This window comes from Mesoplodon mirus, assembly GCF_964341445.2.
Source record: "Mesoplodon mirus genome assembly, chromosome: 13".
Classification (NCBI taxonomy): Eukaryota; Metazoa; Chordata; class Mammalia; order Artiodactyla; family Ziphiidae; genus Mesoplodon; species Mesoplodon mirus.
This window is the reverse complement of record NC_138989.1, coordinates 6,693,413-6,719,110: the sequence shown is the minus strand read 5'-3', so window position 1 is coordinate 6,719,110 and position 25,698 is coordinate 6,693,413. Positions and strand designations below refer to the sequence as shown.

The window sequence follows — 25,698 nt, the reverse complement described above, 5'->3', positions numbered from 1 at the left end:
GCTTCATAAAAATGGAACCATAAGTGTTTGGGGGTTAATTCCACCCATAGGAAAGTTCCATTAGCAAATATCTGGTGGTCCTATTTTGGTACATCAAGCAGAGTAGGTCTCATGCTCTTCTGAATACTGGTGGCACCATTAATTTCCTGAGTGGTACACTCAGTCTGTCTTTCTTCCTGTTCTCTTTTGGCTTAAATGCCTGCAATGCTGGGTCAGTGACTTCATCTCTAGGAGCTGAAAGTCTTTAGAAAAGAATTTGGTTGCAGGAAGGGTGGTGCCCAGAGCACTTGTTTTCAGCCTGTGTTTGCATAACAGCACACTTTTTTTTTTTTTTTAAACTTAGGTGAAATGTTTATTCAGGGTGATGAGTGGGAGGGTGGGGTGTGCGTGTGGGGAGGTGGTGTAGGTGGGTGAGGGAAGCATTAAAGGAGACTACGGCCAAGGGACTAATGTCCTCCACCCTACTCTCCAGGCCAGCTCTTGTTCCACCCTGGAAGGTAACAGTACACCCTGCAAGGAGTTGTTGAGAGAGTGAAGTGAGCTTGGCCCAGTGTCTGGCAGGTGATGCTAAATGTTTGTTTTAAGATGGTATTAGTGTGGTGGTGATTTTGAAATGTACAGAAATATCGAATCATAATACTGTACACCAGGAGCTAACATAGTGTTGTGGGTTAGTCATACTTCAAAACAAACAAACAAACAAACTCATAGAAAAAGAGATCAGATTTGTGGTTCCCAGAGGTGAGGCCTGGGGGTGGGGGAATTGGACGGAAGCAGTCAAAAGGTACTTATTTCCAGTTATAAGTTAGTACTAGGGATGTAATGTATGATATGATAAATATCTTTTTAACACTGCTGTATGGAAAAATTTTTTTTTCTATTTCTTTTATTTTGTATCCATACGAGATGACAGATGCTCACTAAACTTACTGTGGTAATCATATCATGATGTATGTAAGTCACCTTAAACTTATATAGTGCTGTATGTCAATAAAACCGTAAAAAGGAAAAAAGATTGTATTAATATGAAACTTCTATAGAAATCTCTAGTAGGGTTGTTCACGTTGCCCTTCAGATCTTCTGCTTGGTTTATAAAGTACTTTGTTATATAAGTAATTTTGTATATAATTAAACTTTAATTATATACATGTGGTGGTCATGGAGATGCCTTTCAGATGACCCTTCAAGAGGCCACCAAGCATATTAAAAGATGTCTGCAGCACCTTCAGACTCTGCAGCAGCATTCATGCTGTGGATGCACTTTTCCCAGAAGCCTTCCGTTGATAAGCCAGCAGAGCAGAGGTACTGGGACCACAGTATTTCTTTTTTAAATTTAATTAATTAATTAATTATTTTTAAAATATAAGTTTATTTATCTATTTTTGGCTGCACTGGGTCTTCATTGTTGAGCGCGGGCTTTCTCTAGTTGCCATGAGGGGGGCTACTCTTAGTTGCGGTGCGCGGTCTTCTCATTACGGTGGCGTCTCTTGTTGCGGAGCATGGGCTCTAGGCGCCCAGGTTTCAGTAGTTGTGGCACAGGGCTCAGTAGTTGTGGCTCGCGGGCTCTAGAGCGCAGGCTCCGTAGTTGTGGCGCACGGGCTTAGCTGCTCTGCGGCATGTGGGATCTTCCTGGACCAGGGATCGAACCCGTGTCCCATGCACTGGCAGGTGGATTCTTTTTTTTTTTTTTTTTTTTTGCGGTACGCGGTTCTCTCACTGCTGTGGCCTCTTCCGTTGCGGAGCACAGGCTCCGGACGTGCAGGCTCAGTGGCCATGGGTCACAGGCCTAGCTGCTCCGCGGCATGTGGGATCTTCCCGGACCGGGGCACGAACCCGTGTCCCCTGCATCGGCAGGCGGACTCTCAACCACTGCGCCACCAGGGAAGCCCTGGCAGGTGGATTCTTAACCACTGCACCACCAGGGAAGTCCTAAATATGAAATTTTACACTATAGATATTGCTCATTTTTTTCCTCAATACATTTTATTAATATATTTCAAGAAAACGTACTTTAAAGAAAGCTATAGATATTCAGAACCTATGCTTCACCTACATAATAAAGATTTGATAAAAACTAGGTAGCAGTAATACATCCTTAGTAGCTGGTGATTGGCTTACCTTCTAAGAATAGGACTGGAATCAAAATGAGATCAGCTGTTCGCAGAAATTACCCACTTGTAAGAATTAATCAGAAAATGAGTGGCTGAAGAAATCACGAGACTCATCATGAAAAGCACAACTGTATCGACATTTCAAGTTGTACCACAAATCGTAATCTACCCGAATATTTTGACCTAACAAAAAAGAAACACGACATAATCTGAATGCATACATCTACCCGTTCTACACACATTTACTGACCACACGGTTCTCCCCTCTCCCTCCCACGCTTAGGTTTTAAATCTGGGCTTCTTGACCGTGACTCTAAAGGCAGGGGTCCTCAGAGTCATTTGGGGACTTGCAAAAAATTGCAAATTTTCAACGATTCTGAATTCAATGATTCCCTGCGGGGCCCAGGAAACGGCATTTAAACCAAGCTTCCACGCGATTCTTAAGTCAGTCTCCAAACTGACTGTGAAGAACTGCTTTGCTTGTGTGGAAAGCGAACGTGTTAAATTCACGGGTTAGAAAAACTCTGGCAAAACATACGTACAAAGTTTCCTTGTGAACCGGCATACGCATTTTCTGAGTAAAAACCCCCCACAATATGAATCAAATTCTCAAAGTGAGTCTAAGAACTAAAACTTGCATCGCGCGGAAACACCTCTTTGCTACGGAGAGAAATTCAGCGGCTCCCAGACAACTAGCTGCACATTCGATCGTCTTTCAACTTTTGTTCAATTTAGCAGTTTCTGTCTCCGTGAAAATTTTTACAGAAACGGAAAGTTCATTCTCTTCGGAGACGATATGCAGTCGATGCTCAAGGCATGTGATTAACTTTCTTAAAATAAAAGCAAAAACGGAAACAAGGCCCGTGACGAATCTGCTACTTCCGATGTAAAGGTCCTGTCCGTCAAGGAGGAAGAATCTTCCGTTGCTTCCAGCTCGGCACCAGGCTCCGTGGGAAAGGAAGCCCGAGCTTTGCTGAGGTGAGCGGGAGCGGTCTGGTGGGAGTAGGGCCCACCCTGGCGAGAAGGACGAGAGAATTCGGCCTGCACGGTACGTCGGCGCGTGCGTTGGCCGCCATGTTGAAAGCGGGCAAAGGGGAGGGGGGACCTTTTGGGGTTGTGTTGCCGGGAGCGGGGGCGACAGCTGGGTTGGTAGGATGGCCCCTTCCGTCCTGTGCCCCCTCGGATGGTGACGGGCTGAGGAAGGCAGCCCTGAGGGCCGGCGGCCGAGACGGAGGCGCTGCGGGGCCGGGCGGGGGGGGCGCGGATCGGAAGTATAGACTTTTTCACGGAGACTTCCGCGTTAGCGTCCACGGCCTCACTGCGCGTGTTCGGACGGCTCTGGGCGCCAGCCTTCAGTCTGTTTCCCACCTGGTGGGAAGCGCCGGTTGTTCTGTTCTGCAGACTCAGCCTGGGGACGAGTGCTTTGTTTGCTTGCTTAAGAATAGCTTTTTTTTTTTTTTTTTTTTTTTTTTTTGCGGTACGCGGGCCTCTCACTGCCGTGGCCTCTCCCGCTGCGGAGCACAGGCTCCGGCCGCGCAGGCTCAGCGGCCATGGCTCACGGGCCCAGCCGCTCCCCGGCATGTGGGATCTTCCCGGACCGGGGCACGAACCCGTATCCCCTGCATCGGCAGACGGACTCCCAACCACTGCGCCACCAGGGAAGCCCAAGAATAGCTTTTATTTTTATAATAATTTATAATTAGAAAGCGCTTTCAAAGACAGTACCTTCTCATCTTCACAAAAAAACGCGGTGAAGAGGCACTTAGCAGCATTTAACAGGTGATTTAAATTTTGCCGAAGATAACACTAGGTCTTACACCTGGGTGTTCTGAGTCCCAGTCCAGTGCTTTTTCACTTTCCACACTTCTGTCTTTAATGGTTCATTGCCCCACTCACCTCCACCCCCGACGATTCATCTCTCACATCCCATCTCCGTTTATGAAGTAATGACGAGAATCTAAACATCCAGAGAGATGGTGGTAGAAAATCTCAATGCAATGTTGCAACGGAGGAAATACACGCAGAAAGATTAACGAGAAGCTGTGAAGCCCGCTCTTCTCTTGGTATTTAGTATTGATAGGAGCATGCATGTGAGGGAGAAAACCGGCAACTCATCTTTTATCCCTTTGTAATTTTCTTTCCAGAGTTTAATTTGAGGAACTCTTAAAGCTTTGAACAGGAGCTCTGACTGTGTACAGCAATGTCAGCTTTATTTGGTGAATCTTTGTGACCTTTTCCTGTGGAATGGGGACGGGTTCCTTTCCCACTTGGCTGCGAGGGGGCTCTCAGCCTCAGACACCCAGACGTGGCCTGCTTTTTCCTATCCCCATCTCAAGTTTTATATTTTATGACAGCTATCTAAGGAAAGAGTTAAGAGCTCAAGCTCTGGAGTCAATAAAAGCCCTTGGTTCTAACTCCCCCGCTGGGCTACTTCTGTGATTTGGGACAAAAGACAATCTTTTTGCATCTCACCTTTGGCACCTGAAATGGCAATAATAGAAATGGGTGTGTCCCGGTATTGCTGAGAGGTGAGGGGAGTTAAGTGCTTAGCACAGTGCCTGGCACCGCCTAAGTGTTCGATACAGGTTAACTATAATTATTATGGTCTCTGTTTTTTGTTTGTTTGTTTTTCCTGCAACCCTGCGATAGAAGAAGGAAGATTAGAATCTTAAGAATTTTGGGGGCCATTTAGCGAATACCAGAGCAGAGATCCAAACAACACTGTGCTCTCTCTTTCTTTTCCCCCATGTGGAGAAATTACAGCCATAATAGACAAAAGACACAAAGTGAGTTAGAGGCAGAACCCAGACCGGACCAAAAGCGTCTCACTCTTCTCGTGCTCCTTCCCTTGTTCTAGTTGTTTATCATCCTTTTACTGATAAGGATACCAGAGGGGTGTCTTCTCCGAAGTTGCTTGTTAATGATGAGACGCATGTATGCCCTCCTTTTACAATTCGGTGGCAGATGGTGTAATGTCCTGCCTCTCAATTTTCTTTCTCTTTTAAAAAAATTAATTAATTTTTTGGCTGCGTTGGGTCTTCGTTGCTGCGCGCGGGCTTTCTCTAGTTGGGCGAGCCGGGGCTGCTCTTCATTGCTGCGGTGCACAGGCTTCTCATTGCGGTGGCTTCTCTGGTTGCGGAGCACGGGCTCTAGGCGCACGGGCTTCAGTAGTTGTGGTATGTGGGCTCAGTAGTTGTGGCTTCCGGGCTCTAGAGCACAGGCTCCGTAGTTGTGGTGCACGGGCTTAGTTGCTTCCCGGCATGTGGGATCTTCCTGGACCAGGGATCAAACCCGTGTCCCTTGCATTGGCAGGCGGATTCTTAACCACTGAGCCACCAGGGAAGTCCCTGTCTTTCAGTTTTCAATGAAGTGGTCCTTTTTGTCTGATTTGAACCAAAATAAGTTCAGTGAATTTTGTTTGGAGTTGGTTCAGTTGCCCAGCATTTATCAGGAAGTGTCCTAGGATCTGGAGACACTGGGTTGAAGAGTGTTTATTGTGAAGAGTGTTTATTGTGTGTTGGGCAAAACGTGATCAGTATGACAGAAGAGGTACCGTGAGCTGTGGGACCAACGGATTTGCTTCATGGGGAAGAGGCTGGAAGCCGGACTTGGAAGGACCAGTAGAATTTCCACAGGTGGAGATGTGGGAGGTGGAAAGGAAGGGAATATTCCCAGCAGAGGAAATTGCACCAGGAAAGACACGGAGCCAGGGGATTAGGGCACGTTCAAGGAATGAGGAGCAGTCCTGGGTAGAATAGGTTCTGCAGTGGAATATGGGGAAAGGCTAAGTGAGAGTCAGAATTCTTGAGTTCATTGACTTTGGGTTTTATTCTGTAGGTGTTTTACTTTTTTACTGGGAAAAGAAATTCCACTGTGATCACTCCCCCTACATAAACTGAAGAACAAAATTGAAGGACAAAACCAAAAAAGATCCTTGAGGAAAATTTGAGAGAGGGGGGAAAAACTATTGATACCATTTTAATAAATATCATGGAAAGATGCTGTTAGGGATGAAGATCACCAGATATATTTGACAGAGCCCTTGTTTTTAAGTAACATATTTCAGCCTTGGCTCTAAAGCTTTGCAGAGGTAGTCACATGATTACTAGCAGGGTCTGAAATGTTGGCAAGCACCGAATTATTCCAGCAAATTCGCATGAATCAGTTATCATGTGTCAGACTTAAACTTACCCATCCTCTTTCAAACAAACATAGAAAGATCTTCTATCCGAATGAATGACAGTTGCAGTGTGCTTGCTGAACTAAAATTACCATTGCAATCAGTTCTCAAGCTCCAAAGCATAAATGGATTATGAGCTAGGGAAGTGGGAAGGAATCCCATCTTCCTTTTTTTTTTATATAAAGTTTCTTTTTATTTATTTATATATATTTTTTGGCTGCGTTGGGCCTTCGTTGCTGCACACGTGCTTTCTCTAGTTGCGGCGAGTGGGGGCCACTCTTCGTTGCAGTGCGTGGGCCTCTCATTGCAGTGGCTTCTCTTGTTGTGGAGCACAGGCTCTAGGCACGCAGGCTTCAGTAGTTGCAGCACAGAGGCTCAGTAGTTGCAGCACGCAGGCCCTAGAGCGCGTGGGCTCAGTGTTATAGCATGCGGGCTTGGCCGCCCTGTAGTATGTGGGATCTTCCTGGACCAGGGATCGAGCCTGTGTCCCCTGCATTGGCAGGTGGATTCCTAACCACTGTGCCACCAGGGAAGTCCCCCGTCTTCCTTTTGAACTAAAGAGACTACGGCTGGGTCACTGTCATTTTGGCTTTGCTCCCTGTTTACTGACAGATGCAAAGTTCTGCATTCAGAGCAGCATTTTCCCGTGTAGTTTTGTTTTTTTAAAAAGTCCTTATCAGAATAATCTGGGGGGGACTCCCCTGGTGGTCCAGTGGGTAAGACACCACACTCCCAATGCAGGGGGCCTGTGTTCGATCCCTGGTCAGGGAACTAGATCCCACATGCCGCAACTAAGAAGTCCCGCATGCCGCAAGTAAGGATCCTGCCCTGGGTCTATAAATAAATAAATAAATAAAATAAGTAAAATAAGTAAACAAACAAATAAATATTTATTTATTTATTAAAAAAAAAATCTGGGAGCGGGTATGTGGGGAGCACAGATGAAATAAGACAGGCCAGGTGTTGGTCATAGTTGGAGCCAGGTGAGAAATTCATGGAAGGTTATGCCATTGTCTACACTGGTATGTGTTTGAAACTCTTGGTTTGTAAAGAGTTTTTAATTTTTACTAATGTTATTATTATTATTATTTATATATGTATATTTGGCCGAGCCGTGTGGCTTGCAGGATCCTAGTTCCCTAACCAGGGATTGAACCCGGGCCCCGGCAGTGAAAGCATGGAGTCCTAACCACTGGACTGCCGGGGAACTCCCATAAAGAGTTTTTTTAAATGCCCTTTTCCACAGAAGTTCCCAGGCTGCTTTCCCTATGACCATTTTAAAGTCTCTGAAAGGTGAGCCTGTTTTTTTTTTTTTTTACATCTTTATTGGAGTATAATTGCTTTACAATGGTGTGTTAGTTTCTGCTTTATAACAAAGTTAGCCTGGGTTTTGATTCTGGATTTTGATCCGTGTTGCCACGTTATAACAGTTTGTGTGTGCCCTACCGTGGCTAAGCTGGATGATACACGTGTGCATCAAACTCAGGCACGTTGCCCTCTGCTTCTTCCGGGGAGGGCCGATGGAGGAGTGAGTGAGAGCCCCACTGCCTGGCTCTGATACTGTGTCCCCTGCTTTCTAGCTGGGAGGCCACAGCGTCTGAAAACTCCTCTTCCTTCCCTGTTGGAAGAAGGGGTGAGAAGCAGTATCTACTTCATGGGGTTGTTGGAAGGATACGTAGCTCACGGTAGATGCTACATAAATGCTTGCCGTGCTTCTCCTTAGAACATGAACGATTGGATGCCCATCGCCAAGGAGTATGACCCGCTTAAAGCTGGCAGCATTGATGGCACCGACGAGGACCCACACGATCGAGCTGTCTGGAGGGCGATGCTGGCACGATATGCCCCCAACAAAGGTGTCACAGGAGACCCCCTCCTCACCCTGTTTGTGGCGAGACTGAACCTGCAGACCAAAGAGGAGAAGTTAAAGGAAGTATTTTCCCGCTATGGGGACATCCGGCGGCTTCGGCTGGTGAGGGACTTGGTCACGGGCTTTTCGAAGGGCTACGCCTTCATCGAGTACAAAGAGGAGCGTTCTCTGCTCAAAGCTTACCGGGACGCCGATGGCCTGGTTATTGACCAGCATGAGATATTTGCGGACTATGAACTGGAAAGGACTCTCAAAGGGTGGATTCCTCGGCGACTTGGAGGAGGCCTGGGGGGGAAAAAGGAATCTGGGCAGCTGAGGTTTGGGGGACGGGATCGGCCTTTCCGAAAACCCATTAATCTGCCCGTTGTTAAAAACGACCAGTTTCGAGAGGGAAAGAGGGAGAGAAGGGAGCGATCTCGATCCCGAGAAAGACACTGGGACTCCAGGATGAGGGATCGGGACCACGACAGGGGCCGGGAGAGGAGGTGGCAGGAAAAAGAATCAACTAGGGTGTGGCCAGAAGGTGACCGGGACAGAGAGAGGGACTTCAGAGATGACAGGGCCAAGGGGAGGGAGAAGAGGGACAGAAGTAAGTAGACTCCATCCCCTGCCAAACCCAAACGAAGGTGCCCGGCCAGTAAGAGTGCAGGGAGCCCTGCGCGGCTTGTATACAGAATCCGAGTCCAGTGGTCGAATAAAACTTACTGAGGAAAACAAAAACAAAACAGAAAACACTTATTATGATAATGCGGTTGGGTACGTTTTCTTTCGACTCTGGAATGCAGGTTCAAGATGAACACGCTGATATTTTGAATTTTCTCTTCTTCATCTTATAGTTTTTGTTCTTGGTTTTTGGGGCTCATGGGCGGTTTGCGGGATCTTACTTCCCTGACCAGGGACTGAACCTGCGCCCTCAGTAGTGAAAGTGCAGAGTCCTAACCATTGGACCACCAGGGAATTCCCCTCATCTTATAGTTGTGAGGACCCATTATTTGGTAAGCTTGAGAAACAATTTTTCAGTCACCAGCATCTGTACAGAAAGGCCTGTGTAAGGAGCCACCACTCTTTTTTTTTTTTTAATTAATTAATTTATTTATTTATTTTTGGCTGCGCTGGGTCTCCGTTTCTGTGCGAGGGCTTTCTCTCATTGCGGCGAGCGTGGGCCACTCCCTGTCGCGGCCCCTCTTGTGGAGCACAGGCTCCAGATGCGCAGGCTCAGTAGCTGTGGCTCACGGGCTTAGTTGCTCTGCAGCATGTGGGATCTTCCCAGACCAGGGCTCAAACCCACGTCCCCTGCATTAGCAGGCAGATTCTCAACCACTGTGCCACCAGGGAAGCCCGCCACCACTCATTTAAGTTGGCGGTACGGAATTTGCTTTTTCTCCCATCTATTGGAAATGACCATTTTGAGGGCTTGGCAAAAAGAGGTGATGACTGAAAACCATTTGCATTGATCTGTGACTCCTGGGAACCCAAATCTGGTCAGAATCTAAGTTGTGTGTTTTCCACCTTTATGTCCACAGTGCAGGGTTTGCTGCAGTGGAATAAAAATGGGATAGAAAAATGAATCCAAGGAGAATATCCAGAGACTTAGTACCAAAAGCCAGTCTTAGCAGTGATCTGAGTCAGCAACCAGCTTCTCTTGAACAAATATAATTCCATTCTCGAGCCAAATGCTGACTACCTTTTTTCCTTTCCTCTTTTTGGCGGGATGGCTGGCGTTTAAAATGAAAACCCAGAGTTGCAGGGCTTGGGGACTATGGTCTATGGCAATCCTCCAGCCCTTGGAAAAGAGAAAGCTCAAAAGAAGTGAGAGTGAAATGAAAATGAAATCAATGAAAGGTTAGTAGCTAGTTCTGATGGACTGATTTGCCTTTTCCCTCTTGATCATCCAGCCTCTGGTTTGTTTGAAACTGGACATATTGACCTGAACTTCTGAGAGCTTTGAATAAGTACCATACTGTTCATGTGATTTTTCAAGAAAGTGACATTCAACATTTTTCTTTTATCCATGGCTGTGTCTTTGAAAGTTCAGGGTCTTAAAATTCAGGATGTCTCATGTAAAGTAAATGTCTGATTTAGTAGCAAGACTCACACATTCATTACTAGGTTTTTGCATCAGGAGTATGAATCTCATTGTTACATAGGGGACCTACGATATCTTAAAATTGCTGTCAGCTGTTAGAACTGTTTTAGAAAAATATGCTCTTTCCTTTGTAAATTTCCAGTGCAGAATTTTACTATTCTCCTAAATCTCAGAAGACCACCTTGCAGGAACACCTTTATGATTTCACCCATGTTTCATTTACAAAGCATGTTATGGGCTAGAGTTGGTAGGTAAATTAGGTAAACAAGCTGCTCCACATCAGGGAAGCTGAGTTGTGAGGCAGCTTCAGAAGAAACACACACAAGGGCAGCAGTGTTTACATAGTGTTTACAGAGTCTAAGCTGGCGGTTACCAACCCTGAGTACCAGAATACCGATGGATGGGAAAAATAGGCACATTCAGGGGTTTCCCTGGTGGCGCAGTGGTTGAGAGTCCGCCTGCCGATGCCGGGGACGCGGGTTCGTGCCCTGGTCCGGGAAGATCCCACATGCTGTGGAGCAGCTGGGCCCGTGAGCCATGGCCGCTGAGCCTGCGCGTCCGGAGCCTGCGTTCCGCAACGGGAGAGGCCCCAACAGTGAGAGGCCCGCGTAGCGGGAAAAAAAAAAAAAAAAAGGCACATTCAGTCCCCACCCCTGGACATTTGGGCTTAGTCTTATAATGGCCCTGGTAACTAAAAAAAAAAAAAAAAAAAATTAGTAGAACCCCCGTCAGGGACTGTAGTTGTCAACATGGCAAAGGCAGATACCCTCTGACCCGGCAATTCTGCTGCTAGTTTATTCTGCAGACGGATGCACGTGTGTGAAAGTGTGCAGCGCTGTTTTAGAAAGATTGGAAGCTACCTGTCCACCAGTGGGGCCTGGACAAACGTGAACAAATTACACTCGATGGTCGACCAGGGTGCCTCAGTCTTGGCACTGTTGACATTTGGGGCTGGATAATTCTTTGGCATCGGGTGCCGTCCTATGCACTGTAGGGTATTTAGCAGCATCCCTGGGGCCCTCTGGATGACAGCACCCACCCAGCTGTGACAACCACAAACGTGTCCAGTGAATGACAATCATCCCTGGGGGCCAAAATCACCCCTGGTTGAGACCCACTGTCTTTTATTGTGGTGTGAAGTCATGTCCAGGGTATTCTAAGGATGGAAAGGTATGGGATAGCATGTGTATAACACGCTGCCATTTATGTAAAAAGAGAACAGAAATATATCTGTATTTTTTTACATGATTGCATGTGTATTTATAAATTATTTCAGGAAAGACACCCAGGAAACTACCAACACTGGTCACCCCAGGGGGAAGGCAACCAAAGGTGATGCGGGGAGGGGGATTCCTCAGCACACATGCTTTTATACTCTCTGAGAATAAACTCTAATAGTTCTAATGGGCAGTCAGGTTGGAGAACCACTGCTCTAAACCAACATTATTGTGTCTGGTCATTTTTCTCAGCGATCTGGAAACGGAGTTCATGTAGATTCTATAAACCGACTTGATGGTTTCTTAGCAAACCATAGTAAAATGTGTAGAGAGCAGCCCAGTCAGATGTACTTGAGTGCCCTGTTAGGAAATTGTACCTCTCTCAATCCGTGAGCACCCAGTCTTGCACGCTGGGTGCTCCGTGGGTGGAGAGAAAACATTATTTGGGTAACCCCCCAACTTGCCAGTTGCAGACAGGGCATGTGGCTCTCCATCTCCACTGCAGCCCCATGAGTCAGCCAGACATTTGGTCCCCAAGCCATCTTTTCACCCACCGCCATTGCTTTAGCAAGTCTACCCTACCCACCATCTGGCATCCCCTAGGGTTCCACACACCACACTCAATCCGCCTTGGGACATTTGTCTTCTCCGCAGGGGACTAAGTATTTGACACAGTGAATGCTGAGACAAGATGCCAAGAAAAAAAGAATCCACACAAGAAATGTTGCAATGTCTCATCCTTAGCAACTTTGTTTGGTTAGTACTGCATAACTCACAGCAGATTCCAAGGCACTGGCCTTGAACATTGCTACATGCTCTAGGCATTATCAGTAACAAGGTGCAATAGAGAACCACAGGCTCTTGCAAACTTGTCTCCAGTTTCTGGGCAGGAGGACTGTCCTCCCTATTTTCTGTTTGCTTTGTGCCTAAGCTGGGCCAGCTCATCCTGTGACTTCGGAGGCCTGCCTGTCTAGTCGAAGCTTCCTATATATTATGCTACCACCATGACAACGTCATGAACGTGACTAATGAAAACCTACCACCTCCCTGCCTCCCACTTAAGTATGACAAATGTGATCATAAAACCTCTACACAAATAATTTCATACAAAGCAAGTCAAACAGCAATTATAGCGGCATGTGATGTATCTGGCGAAGCTTGCGTCACTGAAGTTAATGCAAAAGTCAGCTTCCGCTCGTGGTCTTATTAAATATATCTCCTAAGGGATCAGGGTCCTCTATTAGAAACGGTGATAGCCCTGGTATAAATAAACGTTTCTTTAGAGTTTGGCATCAGTTTTTTGACGTGCTCCCTCAAAGCAGACAGTTTGTTGGAGGGGTCAGGTTTGAGGGTGTGACACCCAAGGCGGCCAGGTTCTGTTGCAGGCGCTGGTGGTTCAGGTCCAAGGACAGAGGTGGGTCACAGTCACAGGTGCTGCAGGGCCTCCTGTCCTTGCTCCGTGTAACCGTCGTCGCGGTGGCAGTTGGCCCACTGGCCAAAGGACTCGTGGATGCGCACATTTCTCTGCGTGTTGGCCAGACGCTTCTTATCTCGGGAGAAGAAGCTAAACCTTTGAGAAGGGAAAGAAAGAAATGAGAGGCTGCCCTTGGCCATGCACGTCACAGTTTTTGCAAGCCAGCAGCAAACGTGAGGGAGCAAATCAACTCGAGGTGTGAAAGAAAAAGTTCAGGGTGCGGGTCAAAGTTATTCCAGAAAGCAGCAGGGCATTCTGTGTGTCATTGTCACAGTACCTTGGAGGTGACACAGTGTGAGCAGGGTGTGCACATAGGTGATGTATCTCCCACCTTAAGCACTACTGAGGATTTCTTCTCATGACCAGTGGAAATAAAAAGCTACTGGAAACATACATCATGGGTTTCTTTACCTTAATGATGCACAGAAAGGAATACTTGAAAGCCATATGGTACGTAAGACGATTCGGATGTAAAGAGACGAATATTTTAAATTTAAGTAACTATTTATTTCATGTGGATTGGGAAACTAGGTAAGTAGCACATCAAAGCCCTAATTTCATGGATATTACTACAGCTTAGGATGAGGTGAAAGTAGGTAGTTAAGCAAAATGAGGCAATTAAAATATATATTAAGGAATAGCATATGTGGTTCTCTGATTAGATGAACATTATGAATATAGTATGTGAATGAAATTTGGGAAATATTAATTTGGACAAGTGACAAGAACTGATTTACTGGTGATTAAAACTGATTTAATTTAAAGGTGAAAGCCTTTAGAAGTTATCACAGTAACTATCTACATAGCAACAGCTAAAGTAGACCAAGAGGTGTTTTCAAAACAGCTGTGACTATTGATCAATCTGAGTGAACCATCTGACTGATGCCTAAAAGATAAAAGTAGAAATCTCAGGCCAAAAGCTGATAATGTGGCCCATTTAAAACAAAGTCAGCTTAAACTCCACCTAAACAGAGACTAGGACCCTGGCCAGTAAACCTGAGTTGGCCTATTTTGAGTATTTCCCTAAAGCCCTTTCTAAGCTGCCAACTGTTCTTCTGTACTCTCCGCCTCTAATTAAAGATTCTTTCTATTTTTACCAAGTTCCCCTACTCTTGAATTTTGGTTTCTGAACTTGGTAAGAAATATGGTAGCTCTGTTATGTTTTCCAGGGGCAGGAATAGGAAGGAACCCCTGAAGAAGTCAGCACTTCAGATCAACTATTTTTAGTTCCCTCTGTCCGTTTACCTATTCGTTTTTTGTTTTGTTTTGTTTTTGTTTTTTAGTGCTGTGGCCTATGGAGTTCAGTTTTAATCACATCTGAGTGAAAATGATTTTCCTATTCTGTGGTTACTGGATCCTACAATAACTTCCTAGCAGGAATAAAGTGGTTTTTCATTGAAAAGCTGGGGCAAGCCAAGTTTGTCTAGAGAAATTCTCCCTACCAGCTAAAGTCTCTTTTTTTCTGCAACCAATATGTGTACTGGCAAATGAAGGCATTCTTCTCATTCTGGGTTATTTGTGAGTCCTTTCCATAGTGTAATCAAAGCAATTAGCTGGCCAGAAAGACAGCAGCGCTCATCACTGTTACATGTCATGTCTATATGATTCAAGCAGGAAAGCCACTTGCCACTTCCTGTCCAAGGGGACACAGAAAGAATCAAGACAAAAGTCTCCTCCTCTGCTTTTCCTGTTTTAACAAGATCAAATGGCTTGCTGACTATGGCTTGGCAAAACAAAGCGGTTTAGAAAGCCAGGGTGTGAAGATCAAAAACACAGCGTTAGTGTCACTTGGGGGGGGGGGCGCGGGGATGGGTCATGGTGGGCGTTGATTACTGACCCGTCACTTAAAGGACCTTCTTTACTGGATCATGGACAAGGTGGTTTTAGAATGGAAACAGAAAAGACAGAAAGAATTATTGGTGACAGAGATGAGAATTCCGAGGCTTCACTCGTGCATGTGGAGCGTCATGAGCTGCATGTTTGAAATCGCACTCCACACCCACTTCAAATGGGAACACGCAGGTGATGGCCATGCAGCTAAAGGGGCCAGAGGAGACAGGCCAGCCCCAGCAGTAGCTGCAGCAGACATTCCAAAGGCACAGCTCAAAAGGAAACCAGAAAAATGCAGTGCCTACGAGGGACACAAGTCGTCGGACAGGCTGCAGTGTGGGGTCATCTATTATCAGTCCGGCTGCTACCATGGGCATTATGGCTGTAAACATCCTGGTTAGAAAAGTACAGATAGACACAGAGAAGATAAAAACAGGGGCGGCATGAAAAAGAAACACACTCCACAGACAGGTCAGCCGAAGGGTTTGCTTATGGTTTATGTGGAATTATGGCTCCCAACGCCCCCCATTCATATTTTGAGAAGTCCTAACTCCCAGGAGCTCAGAATGTCACCTTATTTATTTATTTATTGAATGTCACCTTATTTAGAAATAGAATCCTTGTAGATGTAACTAGTTTTGGTGAGGTCATACTGGAGTAGGGTGGCCCTAATCCAATACAACTGGTGTCCTTATAAAAGGGGGAAATTTGGACACAGACACGCACACAGGAAGAAGGCCATGTGAAGATGGAGGCAAAGTTTGGGGTGATGCTTCTACAAGTGAACAAAGGCCAAAGATTGTCAGCAAACCACTAGAAGCTAGGAGAGAGGCGTGGAGCAGATTCTCCCTCATGGCCCTCAGAAGGAATTGACCCTGCCAACACCTTGATCTTGGACTTCTAGCTTCTAGGAACTGTGAGACAATACATCTCTATTGTTTTTTTGTATTTTTTTGCCCATGCCACTTGGCTTGTTGGATCTTAGTTCCCTGACTAGGGATTGAACCCAGGCCCTCAGCAGTGAAAGTGCGAAGTCCTAACCACTGGACCGCCAGGGAAGTCCCTGTCTCTGTTGTTGAAGCCAACTCAGTTTGTGGTACAACAGCCCTAGCAAACGAATACAGCGTGTGATAACCACGTGGGGAAGACAGGGTGGCCTCAAGGGCTGAAAACGCAGGCCTGGGTGCGGGGAAGGAAGTGTCAAAACCTGCCGTGGGATTACGTGGTGACACTCTTGGGTGTCTTCCAGCACGTCTCCCCCAGCTGCCATGAGCTGCAGGCTATGTGCCCTGAAGGCAGCCAGGGGAGACCCAGGAGAGAAGGTGAGACAGCCAGGATGGGCCGGGCAGGAGAGAGCCTGCATCATCACCCGCCTGGTAAGTCAGAGCCGACAGTGAATGCTCATTGGTTCCTTGTCTGGGCAAGGAAAATGAAGAAGAAACTCCAACTAAGCCTCCAGAGCTTATTTTGAACAGCTTTGATTTCTTTTTTTTTTTTTTAAGAGGTTGGCTGAGAAAAGATATAATATGATTATCTCAAATGAGGTTTGAGAATTAATTCTCTGCATCTGGATCACCTTTGATGCAACTTCACAGACTAGCTGGGTGTTGGCACCTTGGCAAAACTACCTGGATGGCTTCTCAGAGACAACCAGAAGGGGTTCCATTTGGTAAATGAATGGGCCCAATCCCCAGGGGCCAGGCTGGCGGGTACCATTAGCTTTCCAGGGGCTCTAAGCCACAGGGTACTGCACCCACCTTTACCAGGACCCCTCTCTAGCATAACAGGGAGCCCCCAAAGACAAAGTCGTTGTTTGGGGGATGGCCCCAGATGTGCAGGGTAGGTATTTTTCCTGGACAGGTGTTTGCCCACTGGGAAGTGCTGGACTTCCTTTGGGGCCCAATCAGGGGCCAAACTGATGCACCAGGGCCTTGGGACACCTGGGGTGTTCCAGCTGAGCTATTCTCTGTGTGTCTCGCTGGGATCATGGAACGGACGACCCCCTTCCCTCTCTATTCCAGGTGCCTTGCTGCAGGAGCCGCCTGCTCTAGAGGGACAGCCACTTCCATGAAAAAAGGCTGGCTTGTTTTGGGCAAAAGTTGTCTCCTGGATACGATGTAGCTGGTTTCAAACTCCCCCGAGCCCCTGCCACCACCCCGCCCTGTGACAAATTATTTCTGGAAGACTCAAACCAAATGAAGTTCTAACAGTGGCATTTCAGGCAGTGTGATGGGCGGCTGTAAAGAAGCTATTTCTGGGCTGCAGTGAGCAGGGCGGTGGGTAGGGGGACAGGGAGAGAATGCCCTGTTGTTGCTACCGTCGGATACTTGGGTGGCTGCCTGGTCCGAGGCCAACCTTTCCAGTGTGTGAGGCCAGTTGTTCTGATCACAGCTTCCCTGGCTGTGCCTCTGCGCCCCCTGCCAGCTGCCTGCCTCTCAGGTCAGCCCCCCACCCCTGCTCAGCAGCGAGCAGCTGTGTGTATACCTGTCAGCCCAGGATTGAGAGCCGGGCACCACACAAAGGGGGCGCTGGTGCCTGGTGTCCACTGGGGATGAGGCTGGAGCCACTCAGGCGCTCCCTCGTGACCTGCCCAGCCAGTGCCAACCCAGACTGTCCGGCCAGCAGCTGCTCAGTCACAAGCTATTCTTGGAAGGTTTTCTGGGCACACTGTTTTGACAGGCGGCAGGAGTTTCTGGTTCCCTTGACCAGTTCAGCCCAGAAATGTACCTGGTGTCTCTGGCTGGTGGTGCATTTGAGAGATAAGGGAACTGGGCAGCCAGCCGACAGCTGGTGACTCGGGAAATGGGGTGAGGAAAAGGGGGGTGGGGAGGCCGAACGAGACGGCTGGGGCAAGCACTGTCTTGTCTTGGCCAGGAGGCAATCAAAAGGCATGGGTTCCAATCCCGACTCCGATCCATCCAGCAAGGTGATCGCAGTGAAGTCAGTGGGCTTCTCCGGGCCCCAGTTTCCTCATCTGAGAAACGGGGCTAATTGTCCCAGCTCTGAATCTCGGACAGGGTGGAAGCTACCCTAGTTCAAGTGCTCCAAGCCAGTGAAGCCCCTTCGAACCTCCATGGTAGTTACTGCTTACTTACTGGAGGGTGGGGAAAAGTGGTCGAGGGCGAGAAGCTGAGCTGGAGAACAGCTGTGAGCTGCACTAAAGAGGCTGTGTGACTCATACTTCACAAAAGCAAGGACAAAGGGACCAGACAGACCCAGATGGGTGCCCGAGAGTGAAGGATGGCGAGGGAGACAGGCATGGAACCGTCTTAAGAACTGTCATTCCCTTGCCCCGGTCCCCAGGGAAGATCCATCCCTGCCCCAGGCTCTGAGCTCCTGGCCATATTGATGCAGCTTCCGGTCAGTGGCTGAGGTGGACAAAGTGACCAGTGTCCTGCCTGGGCTGGTCAAAAGCCTTTTGTACCATTTGGATCTTCCACTTATTCCCTACAAGGCCGGGGCAGCCATGGGACTGGCCACCTGCACCCTGTGGACGAGAGATTCTGAATTCTCTCTCCCTCTCTGTCTCTGACTCCCAGATTCCATCTGCTTCTCCTGCTGGGCTCAAAGCCCCAGGTCTTGCTGAGCAACCAGAGGCCAAACTGAAGGGGAGAAGGGTTTGAGAACAGGGCCACAGGGTCCTTTCTGGAACAATCTGGAAAAGAGGACCAGACACCATAGCCTACTCGTGTGTGGGTAGAAGAACTAGTGGGAAAAACATTGTTGGTTAACTCTGACAACTTTCCTCTGGATTTTTTTTTTTTTTTTTTTTTTTTTTGCAGTACACGGCCTCTCCCTGTTGTGGCCTCTCCCGTTGCGGAGCACAGGCTCCGGATGTGCAGGCTCAGTGGCCATGGCTCACGGGCCCAGCTGCTCCGTGGCATGTGGGATCCTCCCGGACCGGGGCACGAACCCGTGTCCCCTGCATCGGCAGGCGGACTCTCAACCACTGCGCCACCAGGGAAGCCCTTTCCTCTGGATTTTACCCAGTTTGAGATTTGCAAAAACCAACTTTTAAGTACCTGTTTTAGAGAAAGAGGGCTGGAGTGGAAAACTAGAAAGTCAGAACATCCCCGCTTCAGAAGGAAGTCTTAGAATTACATATGACTTGGAATTACAGTGCCGGAGATGCCGTAAATGCAGCACACTTGGAGCAGAGATGCCAGAAAGGTCTGATTGTTAAAGGGAAGGAACTGCTGAAAGAAGAAGATAGATGCTGGTCTCTTGGTCTCACCCCTCCCTTAGCTAAGGGAGGAACTGTGTGGGCTCATGAACTCTTTCTCAGTTTCCCCAGGTTTTAACCCAAAGCATTTAAGATCACTTCTGCTCATCCTTACCTGCAAGTGGGGCTAGTGGACAGATCAGGCTCTAAGCGAAGTCAGTCCCATTTCTTAGCAAGCACGGGATGGGAAACCCTAACCAAGGATACTGAGTACATCACAGAATTGAGACCAAAGGGCTCCCTCTCCCCCAGGATGAGGCTACAGTGGACGCCGGTTACTTCCACTGCTCAGCAAACTGATCTTGCTTGGGGTCTGTCCTTCCCCAAATCCCTGTCCATGGGAACTGGATGGAGTTAAAGCTACTCTAAGTTTCAGGCGTGAGAATGAGACCCAGGCCAGACGTATGGATGCACTGCCCTGTGGGGTGGTCATGTGACCCAGTCAGAGCCAAGGAGACTCAATTCTGTGACTTCTGTGGGAGATTCTCTCCTCCCACCGGAGTTTCAGACAAGAAAGCAGAAGCCTGAGCTGATGGCGGCCATACTGCCACCCTGAGGGGACAGCACGCCCAAGAATACAGCCCACAGAAAGGAAAACAGGTAGAGGCGGAAGGAACCAGGCAGATCCCTGAGAACAAGACCTGGGTCCAGCTGAGCCTGAAGCCAGGATGACCGGAAAATCTCTAGCTGCTTGGCCAACAGTTTTTCTTTCTTTTTTTTTTTTTTTTTTTTTTTTTTTTTGCGGTATGCGGGCCTCTCACTGTTGCGGCCTCCCCCGTTGCGGAGCACAGGCTCCAGATGCGCAGGCCCAGCGGCCATGGCTCACGGGCCCAGCCGCTCCGCGGCATATGGGATCTTCCCAGACCGGGGCACGAACCCGTATCCCCTGCATCGGCAGGCGGACTCTCAACCACTGCGCCACCAGGGAGGCCCAGTTTTTCTTTCTTTAAATTACTTTGAGTTGCGTTTCAAGTGCCAGTGGGAGATTACAAACTAATACGTGGCCAACGTGGTGTTGGGATCCAGAGCAAGTCTATCTGGTTCCAAGCTTCACCCCCAGGAAATATTTATCCCTAACCAGAACTGGGGACCACGCCCCCTCCCAAATCCAGCGGATCTGCTTGACCAAGGGCCAAGCAAACAAGCAACGTGAAGCTGGCAGGAGAGGCTTGGAAAGGAGCCACGTGTTAATCCACACACTCCAGAGGGCGGCTAGCCTATCTCAGGGCTCGGCATCTGAACAAGTTACCCCTTTCTAAGAGCAGAGGGTCCAGCAGTTACACACATTTTGCGTTCCCTTCCTATCCCCCAACACCGAGGATTACATCAACTCACAGGATAAGAACTAGCCAAGAATTTCCAAACAAAAGTGGAATTTAAAGGTTGAGGCGGGGCTTCCCTGGTGGCACAGTGGTTGAGAGTCCACCTGCCGATGCAGGGGACACAGGTTCATGCCCCGGTCCGGGAGGATCCCACTGCGGCTGGGCCCGTGAGCCATGGCCGCTGAGCCTGCGCCTCCGGAGCCTGTGCTCCGCAACGGAAGAAGCCACAACAGTGAGAGGCCCACATACCACAAAAAAAAAAAAAAAAAAAGGTTGAGGCATCCGAGTAACACCCCAATTCCTCTCCCCACACACCCCAGTTGGCTTTCCAACCCATGCCACTCGCCTTCACAAAGCTTCTACCAGGGTTTGGGGGTAAGAACCGAAGCCTCTTCTGTAAGAAGGTGCAAGGCTGAGAGTCAGGAAGACCCTCTCAGGGGACAAAACGAGGCCACAAGACAACTGGGAGCAGAAGGCCCTCCTGCAGAGTTTGAAACGTGGGCTCTGGGCCAGGCTGCCTGGGTTCGAACCCTGGCTCTGCCTCTTATTAGCTGTATGACCCTAGGCAGGTGATTGACTTCAGTGCCTCAGTTTCCTTAACTGTAAAATGGGGATGACAGTGCCCTCACCTCACAGGGCTATGGTGAGGACTCAGTGCCATTATCTGCAGGAACGGTACCCGGCAGATAGGTTCTTAGTAGATATTAGCACACAGTAGGATCTTACTAGATATTAGCACATAGTAGGTCTTACTAGATATTAGCTAACTAGACCAGAGCTTTAACCCTTTATCTGAAGGGCTACAGGGGTCAACGAACCTAAAACTGTAAGACTGTATGACTCCACCCTCACACACACCCCTGCCGCCGCCGAAAGGGTCTGCAAACTCTCATTCAGATCTCAAAGGAGTCTTTTGATGCAAGGACTCCGAAGTAGCTTTAAGTCTAGTTGAGGGCAAGGACTAGGCTGCTCTTTCTCTTGTGTGTCCCCCACAGCCACCAGGGCCCAGTGCTGCATGTATTATGCACCAATGAATACTTAATGGAGAGACAGATGGATAGGTGAAGTCATCACAGAAAAGTATATATGGGGTGGACCCACGGCCATTCGGACACCTCGGAGCTGGGGTTTCAAGGCCTTAAGATGTGTGAACCTTTCTCACCATGCAGTAGTTGCTGTCCTCAAAGACATGCCCCGCCTGACACACTCAAGCAAGCCCAGGCCCCAGCCCTTTCCCACCCCCTCGGCCTTCCCCAAACCTCTCTGCCCAGGGACGCCCCCCAAGGAGGAACTCAGACTTCAATGTACAGAGGTGACTCTGCAGTCAAGGGCCAGGCCCCGCGGGAGGTGGTTAGTAACAAGCCCAGCCCTGGAGCAGGTGCCCAGGAGAAGTGAGAGGCCGTGTGAACCGCCAGCTCAGCCGCGAGCGAGCAGCCCCGGACGCCGGGAGCGCAGCACTTACAGTCGCTTGATCCCAGACTCCGGCTGGGGGGACATTCTCGGGTGGGTGACGGGTGGAGGTTGGGGTATTCGATTTTCCTCTTCTATTTCTTCACTGGAAGGAGTTGAGAGGTGTGAGATAAGAGTCAAAAATTCCATGAGAGCTGGAATATTCTCTCTGATGGCCTGGGAGGGCATGTACTTTTTCAGGGTAGTGAAAATAAGGGACCCAGGAGGACAGCAATGGTGGCCTTTGCCCCACAGGCTCTCTGCCTTGGGGGCTGGCCTCTGGAATGGCCAGTTAAGAGGAGGGATCAGTCCTGGAGGCAACGGACACAGGTGCCTGCAGGCCCTTTGGCCCAGTTGGTCACACGTGAGAAATTTCAGGAAGGTACCCACATCTCTATTTTAAGTTTACTTTGGAGATTCTAGCCGAAAAGAATGGCTTCTTATTTTCTGTTCTTGCCAAATGCTTCCTTGTCTCCACACCTTTGTGGTTTATTCTGCCTGGAATATGCCACCCACAACATCTCCCATACCTGAAACGTACCCCCCTATCCTTTAGGGAAGGCCCAGTTCAAATGCCACCTCCTCCAGGAAGGCTTCCTGATTTCCGCCCCATTCCCAAGCCAGAAGTGATTTCTCTCTTCTTTGAACAGCCCGTGCACACACTGTCATAAAACTTTCTTATGTGGCAGACCCACAGTGGGTTTTCAATAAAAATGTGTGGCACTGTATTTTCTCTGATGTCTTATCTTCCCTCCTGGGGCAGGGACCACATCTGGTGCATCTGGCCTTCCTTCCAGCTTTCCATTCAACAGGTAGTTGTTGTGCGTCTACTCTGAGCTAAGCTGCATCCTAAGTGCAGGGAACTTAGTCATGAACAAGACAAATAAGGTTTCTGGTCTCATGTTGTTGCAGTCTAATGCGGAAACAGACAATAAAACAAGCATGTTCATAAACAGGATAATGTGAGACGGTGAAAAGAGCCATGAAGGAAGTAAAGCTGGGTAAAGTGATAGACAGTGACTAGGACAGAGCGCTCCTTTGGAGGGGTGTTGATGGAGAAGGAAGGCCTCTCTCAGGAGGTGACATCTGACCCGAACCCCGAATGACCAGGAGCCAACCATGGGAAGAACCAAGGGGAATGTTTTCCCAGCTGCAGGAGCAGCATGTGCAAAGGTCCTGAGGTAGAACCAAGCATGGTGTGTTTTGAGGAACCGATAGAAGGGTAGTGTGTACAAAGCTGAACAAGTGTGAGGTGGCATGGTATTAGACGGTGCTCTAAGTCAGGGGCAGTGCTGTCCACAGAACTTTCCTCGAGGATGGAAATATTCTATATCTTCATTGTTCAGTACAGTGGCCACTAGCCACAGGTGTCAATGGAACACCTGAAATGTGCCGAGTGCAACTGAGGAACTGAATTTTACATTTTACTTAAGTTTAACTCATTTAAATTTAAATAGCCACAAGTGGCCAGTGGCTAGTGTATCAGACAGTGTGGCTCTAATATGTACAAGGAGTTCACTGGCCACGGATGGACTAAATGATCAAATATTAGGCTCTATCGCTCCACCATCTCTTATCTCTAATTCCAAAATCCAAAAGGCTCTAAAAACCAAAATTCGTTTTGTTTTCTTTTAATTTTGGTCATTCACTTGGTGGCAAAACCTGAAATGAAATCTCGTGAGGCTGTTTATAGTCTTTATTTATCCAATTTAGTAGGAATGTTCGTATCTTTTGCTGCAAAAATATTCACGTGTTTGATGTTGGGAGAGCTGCCCCAGAACTCGCTGGTAGTGTAAGGTAATGAGGTAATACGGTATATGTAGTATTCTTTTCTAACAGGAATGCACCTGAGCCCAAGAGTTTCAGAAAGGAATCACGAGCTGGTATGTGTGTGCTTCAGGCCAGAGGCGGTGCAATCCTTGTCTTCCAGGTGTGAATTTGTCCCCAGACTCTGTACAACCGCAGAAAGGAGCCAGCCTGGGAGCTCCCAGGGGCACTCACCTCTTATAGTATGCCAGCTCCTCCTGCAACAAAAACACTTTGGACTTGAGCTCGTTCCTCTCGTGCAGCACGTCCCGCAGTTCCTGCAGCGTGAACCGGGGGCGGTTGGGGTCCTTGAGATCCATGGCCGCCTTCTCTGCCTCGGAGACACACCCATCTCCGCCCAGCTCCATCTGGAGGAGGGCAGAGATGCTGCTAATGAATTCCTGGCCGCCGCCACCAGCACCCACTCCGCATCCTGCCAGAGCCCGAAGTTCCCACCCTCCCAGGGCCTGAGCAGCTTGCTGAGAACGCTATTTTAAGAACTCGAGGGTGGCCTCTGCTCATGTTCTGTGCAGTCAGCGTCCCTCGGGAGGCCAAAGCCAGCGGCCGCCTGCGCATTGTTTGCCTTCTCAAAAGCCAGACCCGCAGTCCTGGCGCCTCCCCACCTGACCCAGGGTTTTATTACAAATAACATTAAAAGGTGTCTGAGGAGAAGAAACCGCGGCCTACCCAGTGCTGCCACCCTCTTCAATCTGCCTGCTTTCCCTTTCCCATGTTCTTGACTCATGTTCTAGCCAAGTGCATTGCTAATTTGGCCAAAGTTGTTGGAATCAGAGCCAATGCGCAATTCTCTATTCCTTTTCATTTGATATTAAGTCATATACAGTTTCCTATTTGTTACTGGCCTTCTGGTCAAGCCTGCCCCTCCCCAGTGGCTGTGAGCATCTTCTCACTGGAGTTTGGTGGAATCCCTGGTTGGGGCGGGGGGGGTGGGTAACATCCCAGCCAATGTTCACATGCAGGGCATCTATTTCTTTTCCACACAGGTCACACAGATGGATCCTAGCCTGTTAAATCACCTGCTCCACATCCAAATCCCATCCTCCTGCCCTCTTCCACAGCAAGGAGCTTTTTTAAAAAAAAACTTTGTGATAAAATTCACTTGACATAAAATTTCCATTTTAAAATGCGCAATGCAGTGGGTGGTGCTTAGGACATTCACAGTGCTGTGCAACTACCACCGCTACCTAGTCCCAAAACATTTTCCAGAGGAAACTCCACACCCATTAGCAGTCACTCCCCATCCACCCCTCCCCACCCCCAGCCCCTGGCAACCACCATCTGCTTTCCACCTCTATGGATCTGCCTTTTCTGGACATTTCCTAGAAATGGAATCATATGATATGTGGCTTTTTGTGTCTGGCTTCTTTCACTCAGCATCATGTTTTCAAGGTTCATCCACATTGTGGCCTGTGTCAGTGCTTCATTCCTCTTCGTGGCTGAATAATATTCCACTGTGTGAAGAGACATTTTATTTATCCTTTTATCCACTGATGGACATCTGGGTTGTTTCCAGCTTTTGGCTATTGGGAACAATGCTACTATGAACATCTGGGTATGAAGATTTGTTTGAACACCTGTTTTCAGTTCTCTGGGGTATACACCTAAGAGTGGAACTGGGGGGTCATATGGTGACTCTATGTTTAACTTTTGGAGGAACTGCCTGTTTCCCACAGTGGCCGCCCCATCTTACATTCTTGCTAGCGGTGTAGGAGGGGTTTGACATTCTCCACATCCTTGCCAACATTTTTTTCTTTTTTGATAGCAGGGCAGTTTTGGCAAGCTTTCCAAGTCAGCTGGCCAAATCTGCAGGTGGCCCCCACTCTCCAGGCCGTGTACAATTCCTGACACCCTTGAGCTGCCAATGTCTCGTGATCGTCTAGAAGGAGTGGACAAAAGCTTAGGACAACAGTGGGAAAGCTCTGGAACAGGGGAAGGAGGGACTGAAATACAGAACTGCCCCCCGCCCCCACCCCCCCAAAAAAAAGTCCCACAGAAGCAAAAGGAGAAAGGGACTCCCACCTAGATGGGCCAGGATGCTGAAGGACTCCAGAAGGCAGAGCTGAGAGGCCTCACGTCCTGGCAGAGTCAGGGACGTGCTGTTCTGGGAAAG

General features: G+C 48.4%; 2 protein-coding genes across 5 annotated transcripts in view; one reads left to right on the top strand and one right to left on the bottom strand.

Annotated features, from left to right (window-relative positions):
- Positions 1 to 2,985: 2,985 nt before the first annotated feature.
- Positions 2,986 to 9,894, top strand: SNRNP35 (small nuclear ribonucleoprotein U11/U12 subunit 35). 3 transcript variants are annotated; one of them, XM_082640345.1, is made up of 2 exons: positions 2,986 to 3,089; positions 8,015 to 9,894. In XM_082640345.1, the coding sequence occupies exon 2, from the start codon at positions 8,018 to 8,020 to the stop codon at positions 8,756 to 8,758; it is 741 nt and encodes a 246-aa protein (XP_082496471.1). In that variant the 5' UTR covers positions 2,986 to 3,089; positions 8,015 to 8,017; the 3' UTR covers positions 8,759 to 9,894. The 3 variants fall into 3 exon arrangements, with proteins under 3 accessions (XP_082496471.1, XP_082496470.1, XP_082496472.1); XM_082640344.1 differs by having other exon boundaries at positions 3,009 to 3,159; XM_082640346.1 differs by lacking the exon at positions 2,986 to 3,089 and adding an exon at positions 3,353 to 3,890.
- Positions 9,895 to 12,188: 2,294 nt separating this feature from the next.
- The window catches only part of RILPL1 (Rab interacting lysosomal protein like 1), a 40,066-nt gene continuing 26,556 nt past the window's right edge, over positions 12,189 to 25,698 (bottom strand). Inside the window, exons 5-8 of one of the 2 annotated variants that reach the window (XM_082640335.1) lie at positions 23,763 to 23,935; positions 21,775 to 21,867; positions 15,074 to 15,161; positions 12,949 to 13,034 (exon numbers count right to left, since the gene is read on the bottom strand). In XM_082640335.1, the coding sequence (XP_082496461.1) occupies positions 13,029 to 13,034; positions 15,074 to 15,161; positions 21,775 to 21,867; positions 23,763 to 23,935 (360 nt within the window). In that variant the 3' untranslated portion in view covers positions 12,949 to 13,028. Of the gene's footprint in view, positions 13,035 to 15,073; positions 15,162 to 21,774; positions 21,868 to 23,762; positions 23,936 to 25,698 lie in introns of both variants that reach the window. The other variant, XM_082640334.1, reaches the window with a different exon arrangement.